Raw genomic sequence first — 17,369 nt, forward strand, 5'->3', positions numbered from 1 at the left:
GCCCGCGGGTGTGGGGCTGGATTCAGGACGCGGCTTGGCTTTAGAGGGCCTGGTGAGGCGTGAGCGCCGCTGGCTCCGAGCGGAGGCCCCGGCGGTGGGCGGTGGGCGCCTGCCCCCAAGGCCGCGCGGATGGCGGTCAGCCCAGCCCCTCTCAGCCGAGCTCCTGGGCGGTCCCCGGTGGCCACGGCGGGAAGGCGGGCCCGGCCGCGGGAGGGGCCTGGGGAAGAACGGGAGGGGTGGGCGGAAGGAGAAGAGGGAGGAGGAAAGACCCGCGGGGAGGAGCTGGGAGGAGAAACCCGGGAGAAGGCGGAGGACAGGGCAGGAAGCGGAGGGAGCTGAAGGAGGCGGAGGCCGAGGGGCGGAGCCGCGGAGGGGGTGGAGCCGCGGGGGGGTGGAGCCGGGCCCGGGGCGGAGCCGGGGAAGGGGAGGAGCAGGGGGAGAGGCCTCTACGGTCGCTGCAGCCGCCGCCACCGCCGGGGCGCGTTCTCCTCCTACCGGTCGGGCCCCCCGAGGCGTTCCCTTCGCCGCGGCTCCCCGGCGCTGTTCCTACCCGGCTGCTCCCCAAGGCGCGGGCTCTGGGGGCCGCGACCGACGAGGACTCCCCGTGCGCCGCCCGTGGGCCGCCGCCTCCCTTGGCGCGCGGGGCCGGCATGGAGCTCTTCCAAGCCAAGGACCACTATATCCTGCAGCAGGGCGAGCGCGCGCTGTGGTGCAGCCGCCGCGACGGCGGCCTCCGGCTCCGACCCGGTGAGGCTGGCGGTGCGGGCAGGGGGCGCCCGGGGCCCGGGCGGGGAGAGGAGGGGGCGCGGCCGGACCCCTCGGCCGGGCGGGAGGAGCCGCCTGCGGGCCTGGCGAGGCGGGGCGGGGCGGGCTGCGAGGCGCGAGCTGTCATTATTTCCTGACTGGAGGGAGCCTGGCCTTTCTCCGAGGGCTGCGCCGAGCCCCTGCCCCAGTGCGGAGCAGAAGGGGCTGGCGACCCTCATCCCTCCCACCGCGTCGCGCTCCCGCCCTTGGGGCTAAGGACGAGGGGAGGGGGTCCCTTCTGGCAGAAAGTTCCAGTAAGGTGCGCTTGACCATAAAGGCCTTTTCCTCCCTGGAGCGGTTCTTTCTTGGCCTTCGCCAGAAATTCTGGGTTCGAATTCCGATCAGGAGCGGTTGCGCCAGTTCCGTCGAGGGCTCTGCTGGACACTCACGCCCTGTTGCCATCCCGACTGTTCTTGGTCCCTTATTAGTAAAAGCGTGACTTCAATGTGGTTACCTCATAGGCACTCGGTTTAAAGCCCTTGTCTTTGACTTTAATACCACAGCACAATTAAACTGTATTGTCATGTATAATGTTGAGATTTTTGTGTGACTTGATGTTGGACGACACAAAATGAGTTGTGGGTCCATGTTTGGGTGTCATGTAAGCTGCTCGGAGATGCTTAAGTCTATAGTTAGCTTGCTTTAGGAAAATGTGTGTGCACTCGTGGTTTAAACAGAGCAGTCCCTGCCCTCAGTGAGCTGACAGTCCAGTTTCTTGTAGGATGGGGCTGGGTGGCGCCTGCCCCTTTTGGCTTGCCAGTCCTTTCCCCATATCACTCAAAGATTCTTTCACTTCAGGAAAAGTGAGAGGATAGAGTTCGTTAAGGAAAGAGCCAGAGCTTTTGAGACTTCCTTGTACGGTAATTCTTATGTGCAATTCTTATGTGCAGTCTAGACGGAAGGATTACATGATGTGAACTGAAAGGATAAAAGGTTCAAATGAGGTTTTCAGATCACAGCGCGTTACCCCTTCTAGGGTGGGTTTTAAGGACAGGCCCTTTAATATATTATTCCTGATGCCCACAACATCCTTACAGCACAGGTGTGGGATCCACAGGTGAGGAGAAAGGAGTGAGAGGCTATTAAGGACCGGCCCTTTAATATATTATTCCTGATGCCCACAACATCCTTACAGCACAGGTGTGGGATCTACAGGTGAGGAGAAAGGAGTGAGAGGCTATGAGTAGCTTGCTCGGGGTCACAGCCTAGTGTTGAGACAGTGACACAGGGCAGTTCTGTGACCTTCAGAACACTTTTGGGCAGGCCCCACTGCTTTTTTAGGAAGGACTGTTAGTTGCGTTGCCAGAGCAGTGGATAACTTATTTTTTTTCCCAGGCTCTGGCTGTATTTTCTTTTTATTACGTTGTATTTCCTCTTTTCAGAATGGAGGATAAACTCCTTGGCCCAGATAAAGTTCTTGATGCTCTTAGGACAGAGTTGTAGATAGGCTAATTTTGGCCAGTCTTCTGTCATTCTCTTCTCTGATTTGACCATTTGCCTGGCTGTTTCTCCCCTTCCCTCCTTTCACTCCCCCAAATTTGGGTAAGGCTACACTACAGCTTGAAGTAAAGCAGATTGCAAAATTTCCTAGGTTGTCAAAAGAGCCAACTCCTTGGATTCTAAAAGTTTAGACTATTAGAGCTGGATGGCATTTAAGATTGTCTCCAGCTCATCTGACAACAGACTTCTACACCCCAGTGTCTTCAGCTGTGATTGAAGGCTAATTGGGCCTTGGTTTTTGGATGAAGCCATGCAGTTTGGATTACTGTTTTTCCAAAGTCCACCTCAGAAGGCAAATTTAAAACTTTTTTGGGGGAGTGAAGTAGCTATAGTCTTTGCACTTGAGATTATCATACTTTTTTTTTTTTTTTTTTTTTTTTTGAGATGGAGTCTTGTTCTGTCACCCAGGCTGGAGTGCAGTGGCATGATCCTGGCTTACTGCAACCTCCGACTCTTGGGTTCAAGCAATTCTCCTGCCTTAGCTTCCTGAGTAGCTGGGATTACAGGCATGTGCCACCACGCTCAGCTAATTTTTTAAAATTTATTTTTATTAGAGACAGGGTTTCACCATATTGGCCAGGCTGGTCTCGAACTCCTGACCTTGTGAACCTCTCACCTTGGCCCCGCAAAGTGTTGGGATTACAGGTGTGAGCCACCGCACCCAGCCCTTATCGTACTTCTTAGGATATAGCTGACCACAGACCAAGTAGACCAAATATCTAGAGGAAGAAAGAGGCCGTGTTTCAGAAGTAACAGCCAGTTTTGATCTAAGGTGTTCAGGATAGCCAGGGAATAAAGAATCCCATGCACTTGATTTTCTCATAGTTTATCCTGTCGGGGACTGAAGATTGTCTCTAACTAATGGCTATTTCATAATGGCATTTTAATTGATTAAGTACTTTTCAGATCTTTTTCTACATACGGAATCATTTAAAATTCTCTTTATTTTATTGAACTTTTCCCCTCTGCTTTTATGTCAAGTTTTGCTGCTATTTGTAGTGACAGCATTTAAAATCTTTCATTGTTTCCTATTGGTTATTCAGCTGAATAGATTACTGACCAAGTCCTTTTCTTTTTTAAAAGGGCAGTATTATAAGCTCAAAAAGGCTTGTGGGCATCTTGGTTTTTACATTCGTGGCTATTGAACAACCCGAAACAAGAGTTTTCCTTTTTCCAGAGACATTAGAAGGATAAGTAATGATGATATTTAAGATTAAAATGCTCGTTTATTTAGCCTGGGATGTTTGTTACTGTCCACTCCTTTTCCTAGCTCATTCTGTAAGGCCTAGCTCAGATGCTGCTCAAACCCCTGTGCTCATCCTACCCCTCATCCTTGGGGCAGAATTATTGGCCATCTTTATTGTGTTTCCAGGCATTTTCTACACTTAATGCACAGTTCAATTCTAGTCCTTATGCATCATCACATAATAAAAGTTTGCCTACTTCTTCCCCAGTGGGTAGTCCCAGTGTGTTCCCCAAGCAAGGCAAGGGGAAGAGTATGTACTCTTTTTGGTGTCTGTAGGCTTTAGAGTTCTTAGAACACAGAGGTGTTTTTGTTTGAGTTGAGCTGAATTAAAGTTAAGTCTAAGTTTTCTCTCAGTAATGTCATTGCCTTAAAAATAAGACGTATTATGCTTGTTGCTCTTTTTAGGCCTGTTTTTTGTTTTTTGTTTTTTGTTTTTTTGAGGGGGCAAGAGGCAGTGGACAGAGTCTTGCTCTGTTGCCCAGGCAGGAGTGCAGTGATGTGATCTTGGCTTACTGTAACCTCTACCTCCTGGGTTCAAGTGATTCTCCTGCCTCAGACTCCCAAGTAGCTGGGACTACCGGCACATGCCACCACACCCAGCTGATTTTTGTATTTTTTGATAGAGACAGGGTTTTGCTATGTTGGCCAGGCTGGTCTCAAACCCTTGACCTCAGGTGATTGGCTCGCCTCAGCCCTTCCAAAGTACTAGAATTATAGGCTTGAGCCACTGTGTCCCGCCTCTTTTTAGGTTTGTTTTGAATATATTTTCATTGGAGTGGAAAATGTCTGTCCATTTGGATGAGGAAATATGAGGAAAGGTTTGCTTCCACTTCCGTTATATTTCTATCTGATGTAAAATGATCTCCTTATCTTTTTGTTTTTTTCTGAGACAGGGTCTTGTTCTGTCACCCAGGCTGGAGTGCAGTGGTGTGACTGTGGCTCACTGCAGCCTCTACCTCCTTCAGTCAAGCTATTCCTCCCACCTCAGCCCCCCAAGTAGCTGGGACTACAGGCGTGTGCTGCCACACCTGGCTAATTTTTTTTTTTTTTTTTTTTGGGTAGAGATTGAGTCTGACTGTATTGTTCAGGCTGATCTTGGCCTCCTGGGCTCAAGTGGTCCTCCCACCATGGCCTCCCAAAGTGCTGAAATTACAGGCATGAACCACTGCGCTGGGCCTTTAAAAAATCTTTATGGTAGTATTCCTTACTTTCCTCTTCAACATTATTTAAGCTTTTTCAGGTTTTTTTTTTTTTTTTCTTTTTTTCCTAGCTAAACAATTGAGTATTGTTATTTTTCTGGTATTTCTAATTTTTTTAAGGGTAGTGAGTAATCTGTATTCATACATTGCACTGTTTTTTGAAAGATGCTTAGGTCTATTGTAAGATAATGACCACCAGAGAAAAATGTTTAGGTTATTTTATTTTCTATAGGGAAAATGATAAAGCACTGTGTAAACATTCAGTAATCTTGTGAGAGTAGAGTTTAATGTCTCAGGATGAGAATTGTAATTTAAAGACTCAAAAAGAAATATAATACAATCTGCTTCGGGGGAATGGTGATATGGTCTTATCTCTTTGCTCTTAAAATTGCTTCCCCTAGTCCTTGTGGCTTTGTCTGATATGACAGTATTATATAATTTACAGCTGTGTGTAAATTATATAATAATTCACATTCCATTCTGAGACAGAGTGACCATGAAAAGATCTCAGAGCATCTGTCATACACATAATATTCATAAACATAGAAACTATATGATACTCTAAGTGATGCATCCCAGTGAACATTTTTTTGAGGGGTACTAGCTATCAGTTAGAATTCACAAAAATATTTGAAAAAGTCCTGTTCTTAGAGTTAATTTTTGATAATAAAATTATTTTTACCATGTCATATGAGGTTAACTTTTTTGAATGAGAAATCATAATTATGGAATTGAAATCCACCTGGAATTTTTTTTTTTTGTGGAATCATTTTTATGAAATGTTTCTGTTTATTTGGAGTTTTGAGGCATTTGGTATTTACTTAAAAGAAAAAGGATTTTGAACTTTATCTTTTTTAAAAATGGTGGCTCACACTTGTAATCCCTGCACTTTGGAAGGCCAAGGTGGGTGGATCACCTCAGGTCAGGAGTTCAAGACCAGCCTGGCCAACATGGTGAAACTCTGTCCATACTGAAAATACAAAAATTAGCTGGGTGTGGTGGTGGGTGCCTGTAATCCTCACTACTTGGGAGGCTGAGGCACGAGAATCGCTTGAACGTGGGAGGCAGAGGTTTTAGTGAGCCGAGACCGTGCCACTGCACTCCAGCCTGCGTGACAGAGTAAGACTGTCTCAGAAAAAAAAAAATTGTGTTTGCTACAAATTTGCAAATTACCATGACAAAATTTTATAGGGTACTTTAAATTAAATATTAAATATGTTTACAAAATCTTTCTGATCACTTTCATTGCTGAATAACCAAGTTTTTTCTTAGTGTACGTAGTCTTCAGTTTCTATAAAATGGCTTACTGGTTTTATATCCTATACTACTTTTTACTCTACATTTATATTGCTGACAACTAACAGTTGGGTTGAATAGATCTGTGTATTTTTATGCATGTACATATGACTGTATATTTCCTATTTTAAGGTAGAAAATATTTATCTTTACAATTTTCACCTCACATGCTTTTGACTTAAAAGAAGACAGTTTTTTTTTTTTTCTTTCTTCTTTTCTTTTTTTTTTTGGAGATAGAGTCTAGCTCTGTTGCCCAGGCTGGAGCGTGGTGGCATGATCTTGGCCCACTGCAACCTCGGCCTCTTGGGTTCCAGCGATTCTCGTACCTCAGCCTCATGAGTAGCTGGGACTATAGATACCTGCTATCATGCCCGTCTAATGTTTTGTATTTTTAGTAGAGACAAGATTTTGCCATGTTGCCCGTGCTGGTCTTGAACTTCTGAGCTCAGGCAGTCTGCCCACCTCGGCCTCCCAAAGTGCTAGGATTACAGGTGTGAGCCACCACATCTGGCAGGAGGACAAGGTCTTTCTAAGGTGACTGACAATTTTTGGAATCGGGTTTTACAGATCGAGGGAGGTTTTTGTGTATATTTTGGTGTCTACATCATCACCTGAGATTAAGAGTAGCTAATAATAACAGATTTTATTTGTTGAGCACTTTTCTTTTTCTTTCTTTCTTTCTTTTTTTTTTGTTACAGAGTTTCGCTCTGTTGCCCAGGCTGGGGTGCAATGGCACAGTCATAGCTCACTGCAATCTCTGTCTGCTGGGTTCAAGCAATTCTCCTTCCCTCAGACTCCCAAGTAGCTGAGATTACAGGCAACTGCTACCATGCCTGGCTAATTTTTGTATTTTTAGTAGAGATGAGGTTTTGCCATGTTGGCCAGGCTGGTGTTGAACTCCTGACCTCAGATGATTGGCCCGTCTCAGACTCCCAAAAGTGCTGGGATTACAGGCGTGAGCCACCCTGCACCTGGCCTGTTGAACATTTTCTGAGCCAGACACTGTTCCATGCCCTTTACATATATTATTTTATTTCATCTTCACAGTAAATCTTGGGAGGAGAGTTTCATTTTTATCCTCCTTTTACAGATGAGGAAACTGAGGCACAGAGAAGTAATTTGCCCAAGTTTACAGAGGGAGAGCCAGGCTCTAACTCAGTATTTGACTCTAAAACCAGGTTTTCCTCAGTATTGACGAAAATGTTTTATGAACCTTTCTACCCTCTTGACTCCAAAGTTATAGGATTTATATTTTCATGGGTAATACCTGAAATGTACCTTTAGCTCTCCTAATCATTGTAGTGTAGCCCACATAGAGAATTAAGTAGCCTCTCAAATGTGAAAGCAAGCACACTGAGGAAGGATCTATGTAGAATGAAAAGGCTAATAATGTAATAACTGGTTTGTTTGTTGACCCTATGCCTGCACTGACTTTCTTCCAAAATTCATGTAATTATGGGGAATGTTGTTATGTAATGAATTGACTAGTACTAGTTTTTCCAGCAACGATCAGTTGATCAGGTTTCTCTTCTTAAGTGTTTGGAACATCTGCAGTTTGGGAAAGGAATAGATACAGGGTGGATCTTTGAGCAGAAACATTGATATGTGTACTCACTGGGAACTCTTTCCTCCAATGATGAGCAACCTGAAGCCCTTCTCAGTGTAGCTTTTCAAGAGTCCTAGATCCAGTTTCATGGACATCCTTTTAGAGCATGTACAGCAGAGATGAAATTGAGGAGAAGCCTGTAGGGCAAAACTACCTTCAAAGAAGGGAGAACCTTTGTAGAATCACTGTTTTCTAGACACTTGTGTTTTGGCCAGGTCCTGGCCAGGACTTACCAAAGGCATGCTTTAGAGGAGAAATAGTATCAAGTTTTTTTTTAGAGTAGATTGTGAGGGTGCCAGAAACTAAGGTGCACTGACAGCTTGGTTTCTGGGGAGCCTGGCTGCATTGATTCAGGTCCCTGCTTTTCCTACTTGCCTGGTGTAAACGCCTTGTTGGCATAGAGGAAGAGGATAAGACTCATTGCTGGATCCCTAGCACCTGGCCCATAGCACGTTTTCTGTGAAAGTTGTATTGAATAAATTGAAATAATTCTAGTCCCTGGTCTACCTTGTATAGTTTGAGCAGCAAAGGGGTTGTTGGGAAGTTTAAGGGGAGAATGCAAGAATAAAAGACTAGAACACACTTCCTCTCTTGCCACCTAAAAAGGTCGTGCTAATTTCTCATTGCCATTTTATTTAGTGAAGCAGGAATTTCTTAAGCCTGTGGAATTAATTAAATTTGTTTTCTTTCTGATTCTTTCTGAATAAAAATAAATGGAACCCATAGACATCTTTATTTTTTTCCAAGCTGGCTCTTATGCAAAAAAGGTTGTTGTTGCTAATTTTAGTCCTTGTGATTTATGAGGGAATTTGTTGATATATTTGCAGACAGATACTAAACTACTGGAAAATCAAACTAGTTTGGCTGTGCTATTGATTCTGTATATTCTCAGAATCATATGTAACCTTGTTTTGGCATGGTTTCATGGGGACTGAAATGCATTAGCCCTTTACAAGCTGTGTTACTATGTAGAGTAACACAGAGATGTGTCTTTTTGTAAACGGTTCTATTTCTGTTCAGATATGTTTTAAAACATAACCTTTAGCCGGGCGCGGTGGCTCAAGCCTGTAATCCCAGCACTTTGGGAGGCTGAGGCGGGTGGATCACGAGGTCGAGAGATCGAGACCATCCTGGTCAACATGGTGAAACTCCGTCTCTACTAAAAAATACAAAAAATTAGCTGGGCATGGTGGCACGTGCCTGTAATCCCAGCTACTCAGGAGGCTGAGGCAGGAGAATTGCCTGAACCCAGGAGGCGGAGGTTGCGGTGAGCCGAGATGGCGCCATTGCACTCCAGCCTGGGTAACAAGAGCAAAACTCTGTCTCAAAAAAAAAAAAAAAAAAAAAAAACATAACCTTTAAAAATCTACCTTTGCAAACAGAAGTTTGTGAAGTAACAGCAATGTCACAGTGCCTCTAGTCAATCCAAGTCCTTAGCTGTTATCAGTCATAATCATTATGTGTCAAATGCCCATATTTGAGCTGAGGAGAACATTTAAATCAGTATGTTTAACAAAATAGGGAAATAATAAATGTTATAGGTTATCAATAGCCATTGATAATACATTAAGTGATAATGTGTAAATCATATTTCTAAAGCGAAGATAAACATTGAACATTCAGCATCATTGTCCGTCACAAGACATACTGGTAGCCCCTTAATTAAATTGCATGTTTTTAGGATGACTCATTTTCTGGTTGTTGGAGACTCTTATGGGATCTGCTTCCATTCACAAAAAAGCATCCACACATTCTTTGGTGAGTGGTTGAGTGAAATACGGGCTGATTTTAGGTCAATGTTCCCTGGTGTTTTTTTTTCTTTTAAGTTATTTTAATTTCAGGTTCTTCCTAGTTTACCCTTGTGTTTCTTTAACTTGATAGTGGGATACTTTAAAATACCATGCTAATTTTCTTTATGAATCTCATTCTTTGAAACATTTTACTTTCAAGTTAACACTGAATTTCACATTTCACAATGTCTGCAATGTCAATCTGTATGATTTGAAGCAGTTATCGAACTGAAATGTTATGAAATGTAAAACATGCTATAATGCTCTCAATTTTAGTAGTTTGCAGGTATAATATTATTGCTGTTTCACAGTATGATTATACATTGTTTTTATACCAGATATAAACATTCTTCATATTTCCAGTTTAAACAATGTCCCTTCCCCCAGGGAGCAACGGAAGTGGGTAGACCTGGGAGTTTAGCAGAGTAACAGTCTCTTTTCTAGACAGGGACTCCCAGGATTCATCTGTGTAGCATCTGTTCCAGCTGTGCCTTTTACTCCCATTTGCACCTTCCAAATACTTCTCTTGAAGAAGCAGCCCTCATCCCCCAGTATCTAACTAATTTAGTATTATATTTATTTCTCCTAACACTTTACATTGCCTGAAATTTTGTGGGCCAGGTGCAGTGGCTCATGCCTATAATCTCAGCCACTTCGGGAGGCGAGGTGGGTGGACCACGTGAGGTCAGGAGTTCGAGACCTACCTGGCCAACATGGTGAAACCCTGTCTCTATTGAAAATACAAAAATTAGCCGGGTGTGGTGGTGAGCGCCTGCAGTCCCAACTACTCAGGAGACTGAGGCACGAGAATTGCTTGAACCTGGGAGGTGGAGGTTGCAGTGAGCTGAGATTGTGCCTCTGCGCTTCACCCTGGGTGGAGACTCGTCTCAAGAAAACAAAACCGAACAAAAAATCCAGCACTTTGGGAGGCCAAGGCAGGCAGATCACCTGAGGTCGAGAGTTCACAACCATCTCTACTAAACATGGTGAAATCGCATCTCTACTAAAAATATAAAATTAGCTCACTGCAACCTCTGACTCCCTGGTTCAAGTGATTCTCCTGCCTCAGTCTTCTGAGCAGCTGGGATTATTACAGACATGTGCCACCATACCCAGCTAATTTTTGTATTTTTAGTAGAAACGGGTTTTCACCATGTTGGCCAGGATGTTGTCGATCTCCTGACCTTGTGACCTGTCCTCCTCAGCCTCCCAAAGTGGTGGGATTACAGATGTGAGCCACTGCACCTGGCTAGGACTGTTTTTTTTTTTTTCTTTTTTTTTTAAGTCTTGCCAGAAGTAACTCCTTATATGTGAAGATTGTGAAGGTGCCAGAAACAATGCCTGTGTTATAATTAGGTGCTCCAAAAAGAAAAAGGAAAGGAACAAATTCATGAGGGTGAATGGTGCCTACTGGGCCAAACTGTAGGAATAGTACATGTTTTTCTTTCCTTTCCACTCCCTGGGAACAGTATCCTTTGGCCCTTATTTATCTGGAGTTTTTCATCTGAGGCCAAGTAAAATGGCAAATCCTAGATGTGATAATGTTTGAAGGTAGAGCTTTCTGTTGATGAGGACCTGTGGTGGTAGAATGACTGTGCAATCTTAGATGGGATAGAGTAAAGTAATTTTGAAAAAAAAATTCAGGAAAAGCTAGGAAATTATTTAAACACCAGCTGGGAGAAAGGTTACATCTATTTAATGATGGAAGTGCTAATTTTATGCTTCTCTGTTAATGGCTCTAAAATGAGGAAAGGAAAATACCGATTCTTAGCTCATCTGTGCTTTGATTTAGCTCTCAAAATCCTGTTTTTGAAAGTGATATCAAAAGACAGTTTTGGGGACAGCAAAAGGTGAGGAGTATATCCCAACACATTGCCATGTTTCTTGGGTGATGCATTATAAATGATTAGAGTTATCTAATCTTTCTTTGAGGTGGTTGTTACTTTTAGGTGCTTAAGGTAATGAGTTTGGCAAGTTGTGATTCAAGCTGTACTTCCTATTTTATTCCCAAACCATGGCCTTTCTTTTTGTTAAATAATAGAGACAGGGTCTTGCTATGTTGGCCAGGTTAGTCTTGAGCTCCTGGCCTCAAGCAGTCCTCCTGCCTCAACCCTCAAAGTTCTCGGATTACAGACATGAGCCACTGTGCCTGGCCTAGAAATTAAGTTTCTTTTCTAGGTGGTATCTCTAATCTTTTAAATATTCTTGTGGTTACTTTTTGAAGTGTATTTCCTCCTGCTAATTTAGACCAGCTTTTATGCCACCTCACTATATTATGAGATCTTTATGCATTTTATATTACTTTACTACATGAGAGTTTTAAGTTATATGTGCTATAGGCATCATCTTTCAGTCAGACTGATAAGACCAAGTTAGTAATACATGTCCTTCCCAGTGACCTATAATCATTTAGACCAGTGATTCTTAAGCTGGCTGTACATTAGAATCACTAGGGGGAGAATTAAAGAATATCTATTCCAGGGCCCCGCCCTAACCAATTGAGACAATCTCTGATTGTCTCTGAGGCCATAGTATAAAGCTCCTAGATGATAATAATGAGCAGCCAGCACTGATAACCACTGCATTAGATTTAAGAAATCACCAGCTGCTAGAACTTCTAAATTGGATTAGCTCTTCAGCTTGTGGAATGCTGGAGAATAAATACCATCAGAGAGTTCAAGGAAAAAAACTTTGCATTCATAAGATAGCACCGAATCAAATTATTCCTTAACCTATTTTCCTGGCCTAATTAAATTCTGAGAATTAAAGCATAAATGAGCTAACAATTGAAACTTTTAGTTTCTCATTTCCACATCTGTTTGATTTTGGCGTTGGTGATTGTCTTTTCAGAGCAATAATATCCTTTATCTTTAGCAGGAAATGAAACATGGGTCTGATTATGCATACCCTGACACACCTTTTTTTTTTTTTTTTCTTTTAAGACACAGTGAAAGTGCCTATAAACTTCAGCAGCTGTGCAAAACCCCGGCTTGTTCTGGCGCTGAGGGAGTGCCTTCATTCTTCCATCTTGGAATGAGTGACTCATGCTCTGTGCAGGCACATAGTACTTAATCACTTGTTTTCTGTGTACCAGGAAGAGGAGGGCATATGAAAATAGAAGCCATGTACTGCCAAATGCATCTGAAATAAGAGTGGAAATGTTGACCTGATGGGTCAAACAATTGAGCTTATTGCAAATACTTACAACTTTGGGTGTATGTTATATTATTATTTCACTAATTAAAATTTGGCATTATTTCAAACATGGTATACTTTCGTAATTTGTAAGCAACTCTGTTCCTTATAGGTACATTGATAATCTTAAATTTTATGATTTATTTGTGAATTAAGAATTTTTCTTTTTTGAATTTGTGTGCCACATTAGACTATACTTTCTGAAGGAAAGATTAGAAAACAATACGACTGTTGGATTAGATCAGTTACATGGTTATTAGATCAGTTATGTAGTTTGAGCCCGCTGGCCATTTTTTCTACCATTCCAATGCCTTCTGCCCCCATAGTAGCCATTAAAATGGTCAGTAGAGTATCTGCTACTGAGAGCAGTGCTGCATTTGCCTGATCTCATACTGTCTACACATGTCCTCTGTACAGAAAGACTCTTTAATGTCAACTGGTTTTATTTTTTTAGTGAAGAGCTACAGATTTTAAATACACACACACACACACACACGCACACACACACACACATTTTGAAGTGTCAGCTGTATGCCCCATGCTATACCAGGCAGCAAGTCAGAGCAGCTCATAAGACACATGCAATCTTCCTTTTTGTGTTAATTATGGTACCTGCTTCAGGCCTTTCTCTATTGTTTAGTGTCTCTTATCTCTAACTAGTTTGAGAAGTGATGCACCTGCTAGAGTTTTCAAGATAATATAAATATTTCAAGATAATTTAAATTGCCCCAGCCAGACTTGGTGGCTCATGCCTGTAATCCCAGCATTTTGGGAGGTTGACTTGGGAGGATCACTTGAGTCCAGGAGTTTGAGATCAGCTTGGGCAATATAGATAGACCTTGACTCTACTAAAAAAACAAACAAACAGCAATTAGCTGGGCATCATGGCATGTGCCTGTAGTCCCAGCTACTTGGGAGGTTGAGGTGAGAGGATAGATTGAGTCCAGGAGTTGGAGGCTGCAGTGAGCTGTGATGGAGTTACTGTACTTGAGTCTGGATAACAGTGAGACCTTGTCTCAAGGAAAAAAAAAGATTGCCTAGAATTTTTAGGTAAATCTTTGATTTTGAGAAACCATATTCTCATCATGTATTATATTTACTGAAAAATAATGCTTTTATTAAAAGCACCTGAAAAAAATGAAAACTCCAAGCTCATTCCTGGTTTGTATAAAAGAAGAAAATAAGTATGTAAATAAAAGTGCCTGCAGAGCAAAGACTGATATTTTGGGGCTAACTTCAAAAACAATAAAAACTTAAGATGATATTTTTATTATACGTCAATGAAAACAAGCAATTGTTAGGAAAAATTCATTTGCATGTTTTGATGCTTATTTTTATTTATTTTGTTTAATAACTGTTGAATGAGTGCCTGTTATGCTGGACAGCAGGTATATAGTGGCAAACTATAAATAGCCATAGAATTAAATAAACTGATAGAGGGGTTCGGACTTAATAGTCTGTCTTTTTTTGAGATAGAGTCTCATTTCGTCACCCAGACTGGAGTGCGGTGGCGTGATCATGGGTTACTGCATCCTCAACCTCTGGGTCAGGTAATCCTTCATTTTAGGCTCTTAGGTGGCTGGAACTAAGGCGCCTGGTTAATTTTTTGTATTTTTTTTGTAGAGACAGTGTCTCACTATGTTGCCTAGGCTGGTCTTGAACTGCTGGGCTCAAGCCATCTGCCTGTCTCAGCCTCCCAAGTACTGGGATTACAGGTGTGAGCTACCACACCCAGCCAATAGTCTGTCTTTTCATTGGTTGGTTGAAACTATTTACATGAACTGTAAATGTATTAGAAGTGATTTCTATCTTTTATTTATGTTTTTCACTTATGATGCTTTTCTTAATTTTTATTGCTCTTGCCATTTCCCCCCACTGTCCATTGGATAACTGAAATTTTGTCAGGTGTCTTTCTGTTGCTCATTAAAAGTTACACTTTCTATTTATACTCCTCTACAATTTCCCAAGGCTTAGGACCTAGCACTTATTCACATATGGAACTGGAGTTTACTAGTATTCATGTCTTTCCCAAGCATGTTTCTACCTCCCTTGAGATTCTACCTTTTTTAGATTATCCCTGTCTCCTGTGTATGTAGGGGGTGTAGGGCAGGGGAGGAAGTTGGCAGTCATGTTTGATTTACCATTTGGACCAGAATTTGGTTGTTGGGACTGAATGCTGGATGCCCATTATTACACTATATTAGAGCTGCAGATCAGTGTTTTCTATTCTGAGAAAGTAGAATTCTGGGGCATATCTAGGCATTAAGATATTTCCGTAAAGCATTTATTACTCTGAAAAAGCTTTCAGGAATTACGGTCCTACCATGAGGTTTAATAATTGAAAAAATTATTGAAGGTTTTTTTTTTTTTTCTTTCATACTTTTTTTTGTTTTGAGACGAAGTTTGGCTCTTTTACCTAGGCTGGAGTGCAGTGACACGATCTCGTCTCACTGTAACCTCCGCCTTCTGGTTTCAAGCGATTCTCCTGCCTCATCCTCATGAGTAGCTAGGATTACAGGCACCCGCCACCATGCCTGGCTAATCTTTGTATTTTAAAATTTTTAATTTTTTTGAGACGAAGTCTCACTCTGTTGCCCAAGCTGGAATGCAGTGGCGCGATCTCTACTTACTGCAACCTTTGCCTTCTGGGTTCAAGCAATTCTCCTGCCTCAGCCTCCCAAGTAGCTGGGACTACAGGCACCTGCCAAATGCCTGGCTAATTTTTGTATTTTTAGTAGAAATGGGGTTTCACCATGTTTGCCAAGCTGCTCTTGAACTCCTGACTTCATGATCCGTCTGCCTCAGCCTCCCAAAGTTCTGGGATTATAGGCGTGAGCTACTATGCCTGGCCTATTTTTGTATTTTTTATAGAGATGGGGTTTCACCATGTTGACCAGGCTGGTCTCAAACTCCTGACCTCAGGTGATCCACCTACCTTGACCTCCCAAGTGCTAGGATTACAGGCGTGAGCCACCAAGTCCAGCTGTTATTTTTTTTGAGATGAAGTCTCACTCTGTTACCCAGGTTGGAGTGCGTTAGGGAGATCTTGGCTCACTGCAACTTCTGCCTCCCAGGTTCAAACAATTCTTCTGCCTCGGCCTCCCAAGTAGCTGGGATTACAGGTGCCCACCACCACCCCCAGCTAATTTTTGCATTTTTAGTAGAGACAGCGTTTCACTATGTTGGCCAGGCTGGTCTCGAACTCCTGACCTCAGATGATCCGTCTTACTTGGCCTCCCAAGGTGCTGGGATTACAGGCATAGCCACCGCGCCCATCCCAACAACAGCTTTTTATTTAAAATTTTTTTTTAATTGTGATTTTTTTTCTTTTTGAGACAGAGTCTTGCTGTGTTGCCCAGGCTGGAGTTCAGTGGTGCTATCTCAGCCCACTGCAACCTCCATCTCCTGGGGTTCAAACAGTTCTCTGCCTTAGCCTCCCGAGTAGCTGGGATTACAGACTTCTGCCACCATGCCCATCTAATTTTTTTTTTTTGTATTTTTAGTAGAGATAGGGTATCACCATCTTGGCAGGCTAGTCTTGAACTTCTGACCTCGTGATCCACCTGCCTCGGCCTCCCAAAATGCTGGGATTACAGGCGTAGCTGCCGCGCCTAGCCAGATGGTAAATGATCCAGATGGTGAAGGACCTGGACAAGGATAGTGGCGGTAGGAGTCAAAAGAAGTGAAAAGATTCATCAGTTATTGAGGAGATAGAACCAATAGGACTTGGCAAGAAAAAAAGGCATTTTAGAGTACCTGGGATGATGCTGGTGAGCTGAAAGCCCCATACAAATATGAGAGGATCGCACCAGAGAGAATTTGGTAGGGAAACTTATGGTATTAGAAAGAGCTGTGGCCTGAGAGTGAGAAAGTATTCTGATGTTAATAAGCTGTGCAGTGTTGGGCAGTTACTTTACCTCTGCCAGCCTTAATGTCTTTGTCTCAAATAGACCAGATGAGATGACTTTACTTTTGTTACCTTAAGTAGTAAATCCTTCCAAAGTGGTTCTGTGATGATTTTTACCTTTTGCCACTTTCAGTTAGTAAATCCTTCCAATGTGATTCTGTACAAATTACCTGATTTCAGCTTGCCTCCCATTTCCACGTCATATGTTTACTCATTCATTTTGGAGCCTTCCGTGTACCATGCACTGGGAACATAAGCTTGAGGAGACTAGGTCTCAGTCACCTTCCTCTTCCTGATGAGTTCCTGTTCAGTCAAGGGGACAGGCAAGTCACTAATAACGTGCACTAAACCAAAGTAAGGTGCTACGATGGGAATATGCGCAGGGCTCAGGGCAGCCACACAAGAGGGTCTGGTCAGCTCTGCTGGGTGGGTGGAGTGGGGAATGTGTCTGGGAAGAGCACTGACCCTTGTTCTAAGTCTGGAATGAAGGGCAGGCAGAAGTGGGTGGGAAGTTGCATTCCAGGCCCAGGCCGCACGTGGTTCAGGATGACTGAAGTCCAGGTTGCTGTGGGGAGAATGTGCTGGAGGGGGATGGACAGGACTAGCCCATGCAGGGTCTCACAAGCCTCTCCAAGGAATTTGGACTTTATTCCTAAGGCTGTGGGAGTTGGAAAAGTAGTTAGCAATATCCATGTTTATCCCTTTTTAATGCCTAATGTGTTTCTTTCACAATATTAATGTTATACCAACTAGACTTTAGGGCAAAAAGTGTTATTTGAAATAAGACTGGTTATTACATCCTGATGAGCAGAGCAGTTCACCAGAA

The 17,369-nt window shown here is 42.9% G+C and overlaps 1 protein-coding gene across 4 annotated transcripts in view; it reads left to right on the top strand.

Moving 5' to 3' along the window:
* Positions 1–437: 437 nt before the first annotated feature.
* INPP5F (inositol polyphosphate-5-phosphatase F) overlaps positions 438–17,369 on the top strand; it is a 107,919-nt gene continuing 90,987 nt past the window's right edge. For 3 of the 4 annotated variants that reach the window (XM_039465050.2, XM_074382965.1, XM_074382968.1), the window contains exon 1: positions 438–747. In XM_039465050.2, the coding sequence (XP_039320984.2) occupies positions 651–747 (97 nt within the window). In that variant the 5' untranslated portion in view covers positions 438–650. The remainder of the gene's footprint in view (positions 748–17,369) is intronic. The other variant, XM_074382967.1, reaches the window with a different exon arrangement.

The sequence above is a fragment of the Saimiri boliviensis genome, chromosome 12 (assembly GCF_048565385.1).
Source record: "Saimiri boliviensis isolate mSaiBol1 chromosome 12, mSaiBol1.pri, whole genome shotgun sequence".
Taxonomy (NCBI): domain Eukaryota; kingdom Metazoa; phylum Chordata; class Mammalia; order Primates; family Cebidae; genus Saimiri; species Saimiri boliviensis.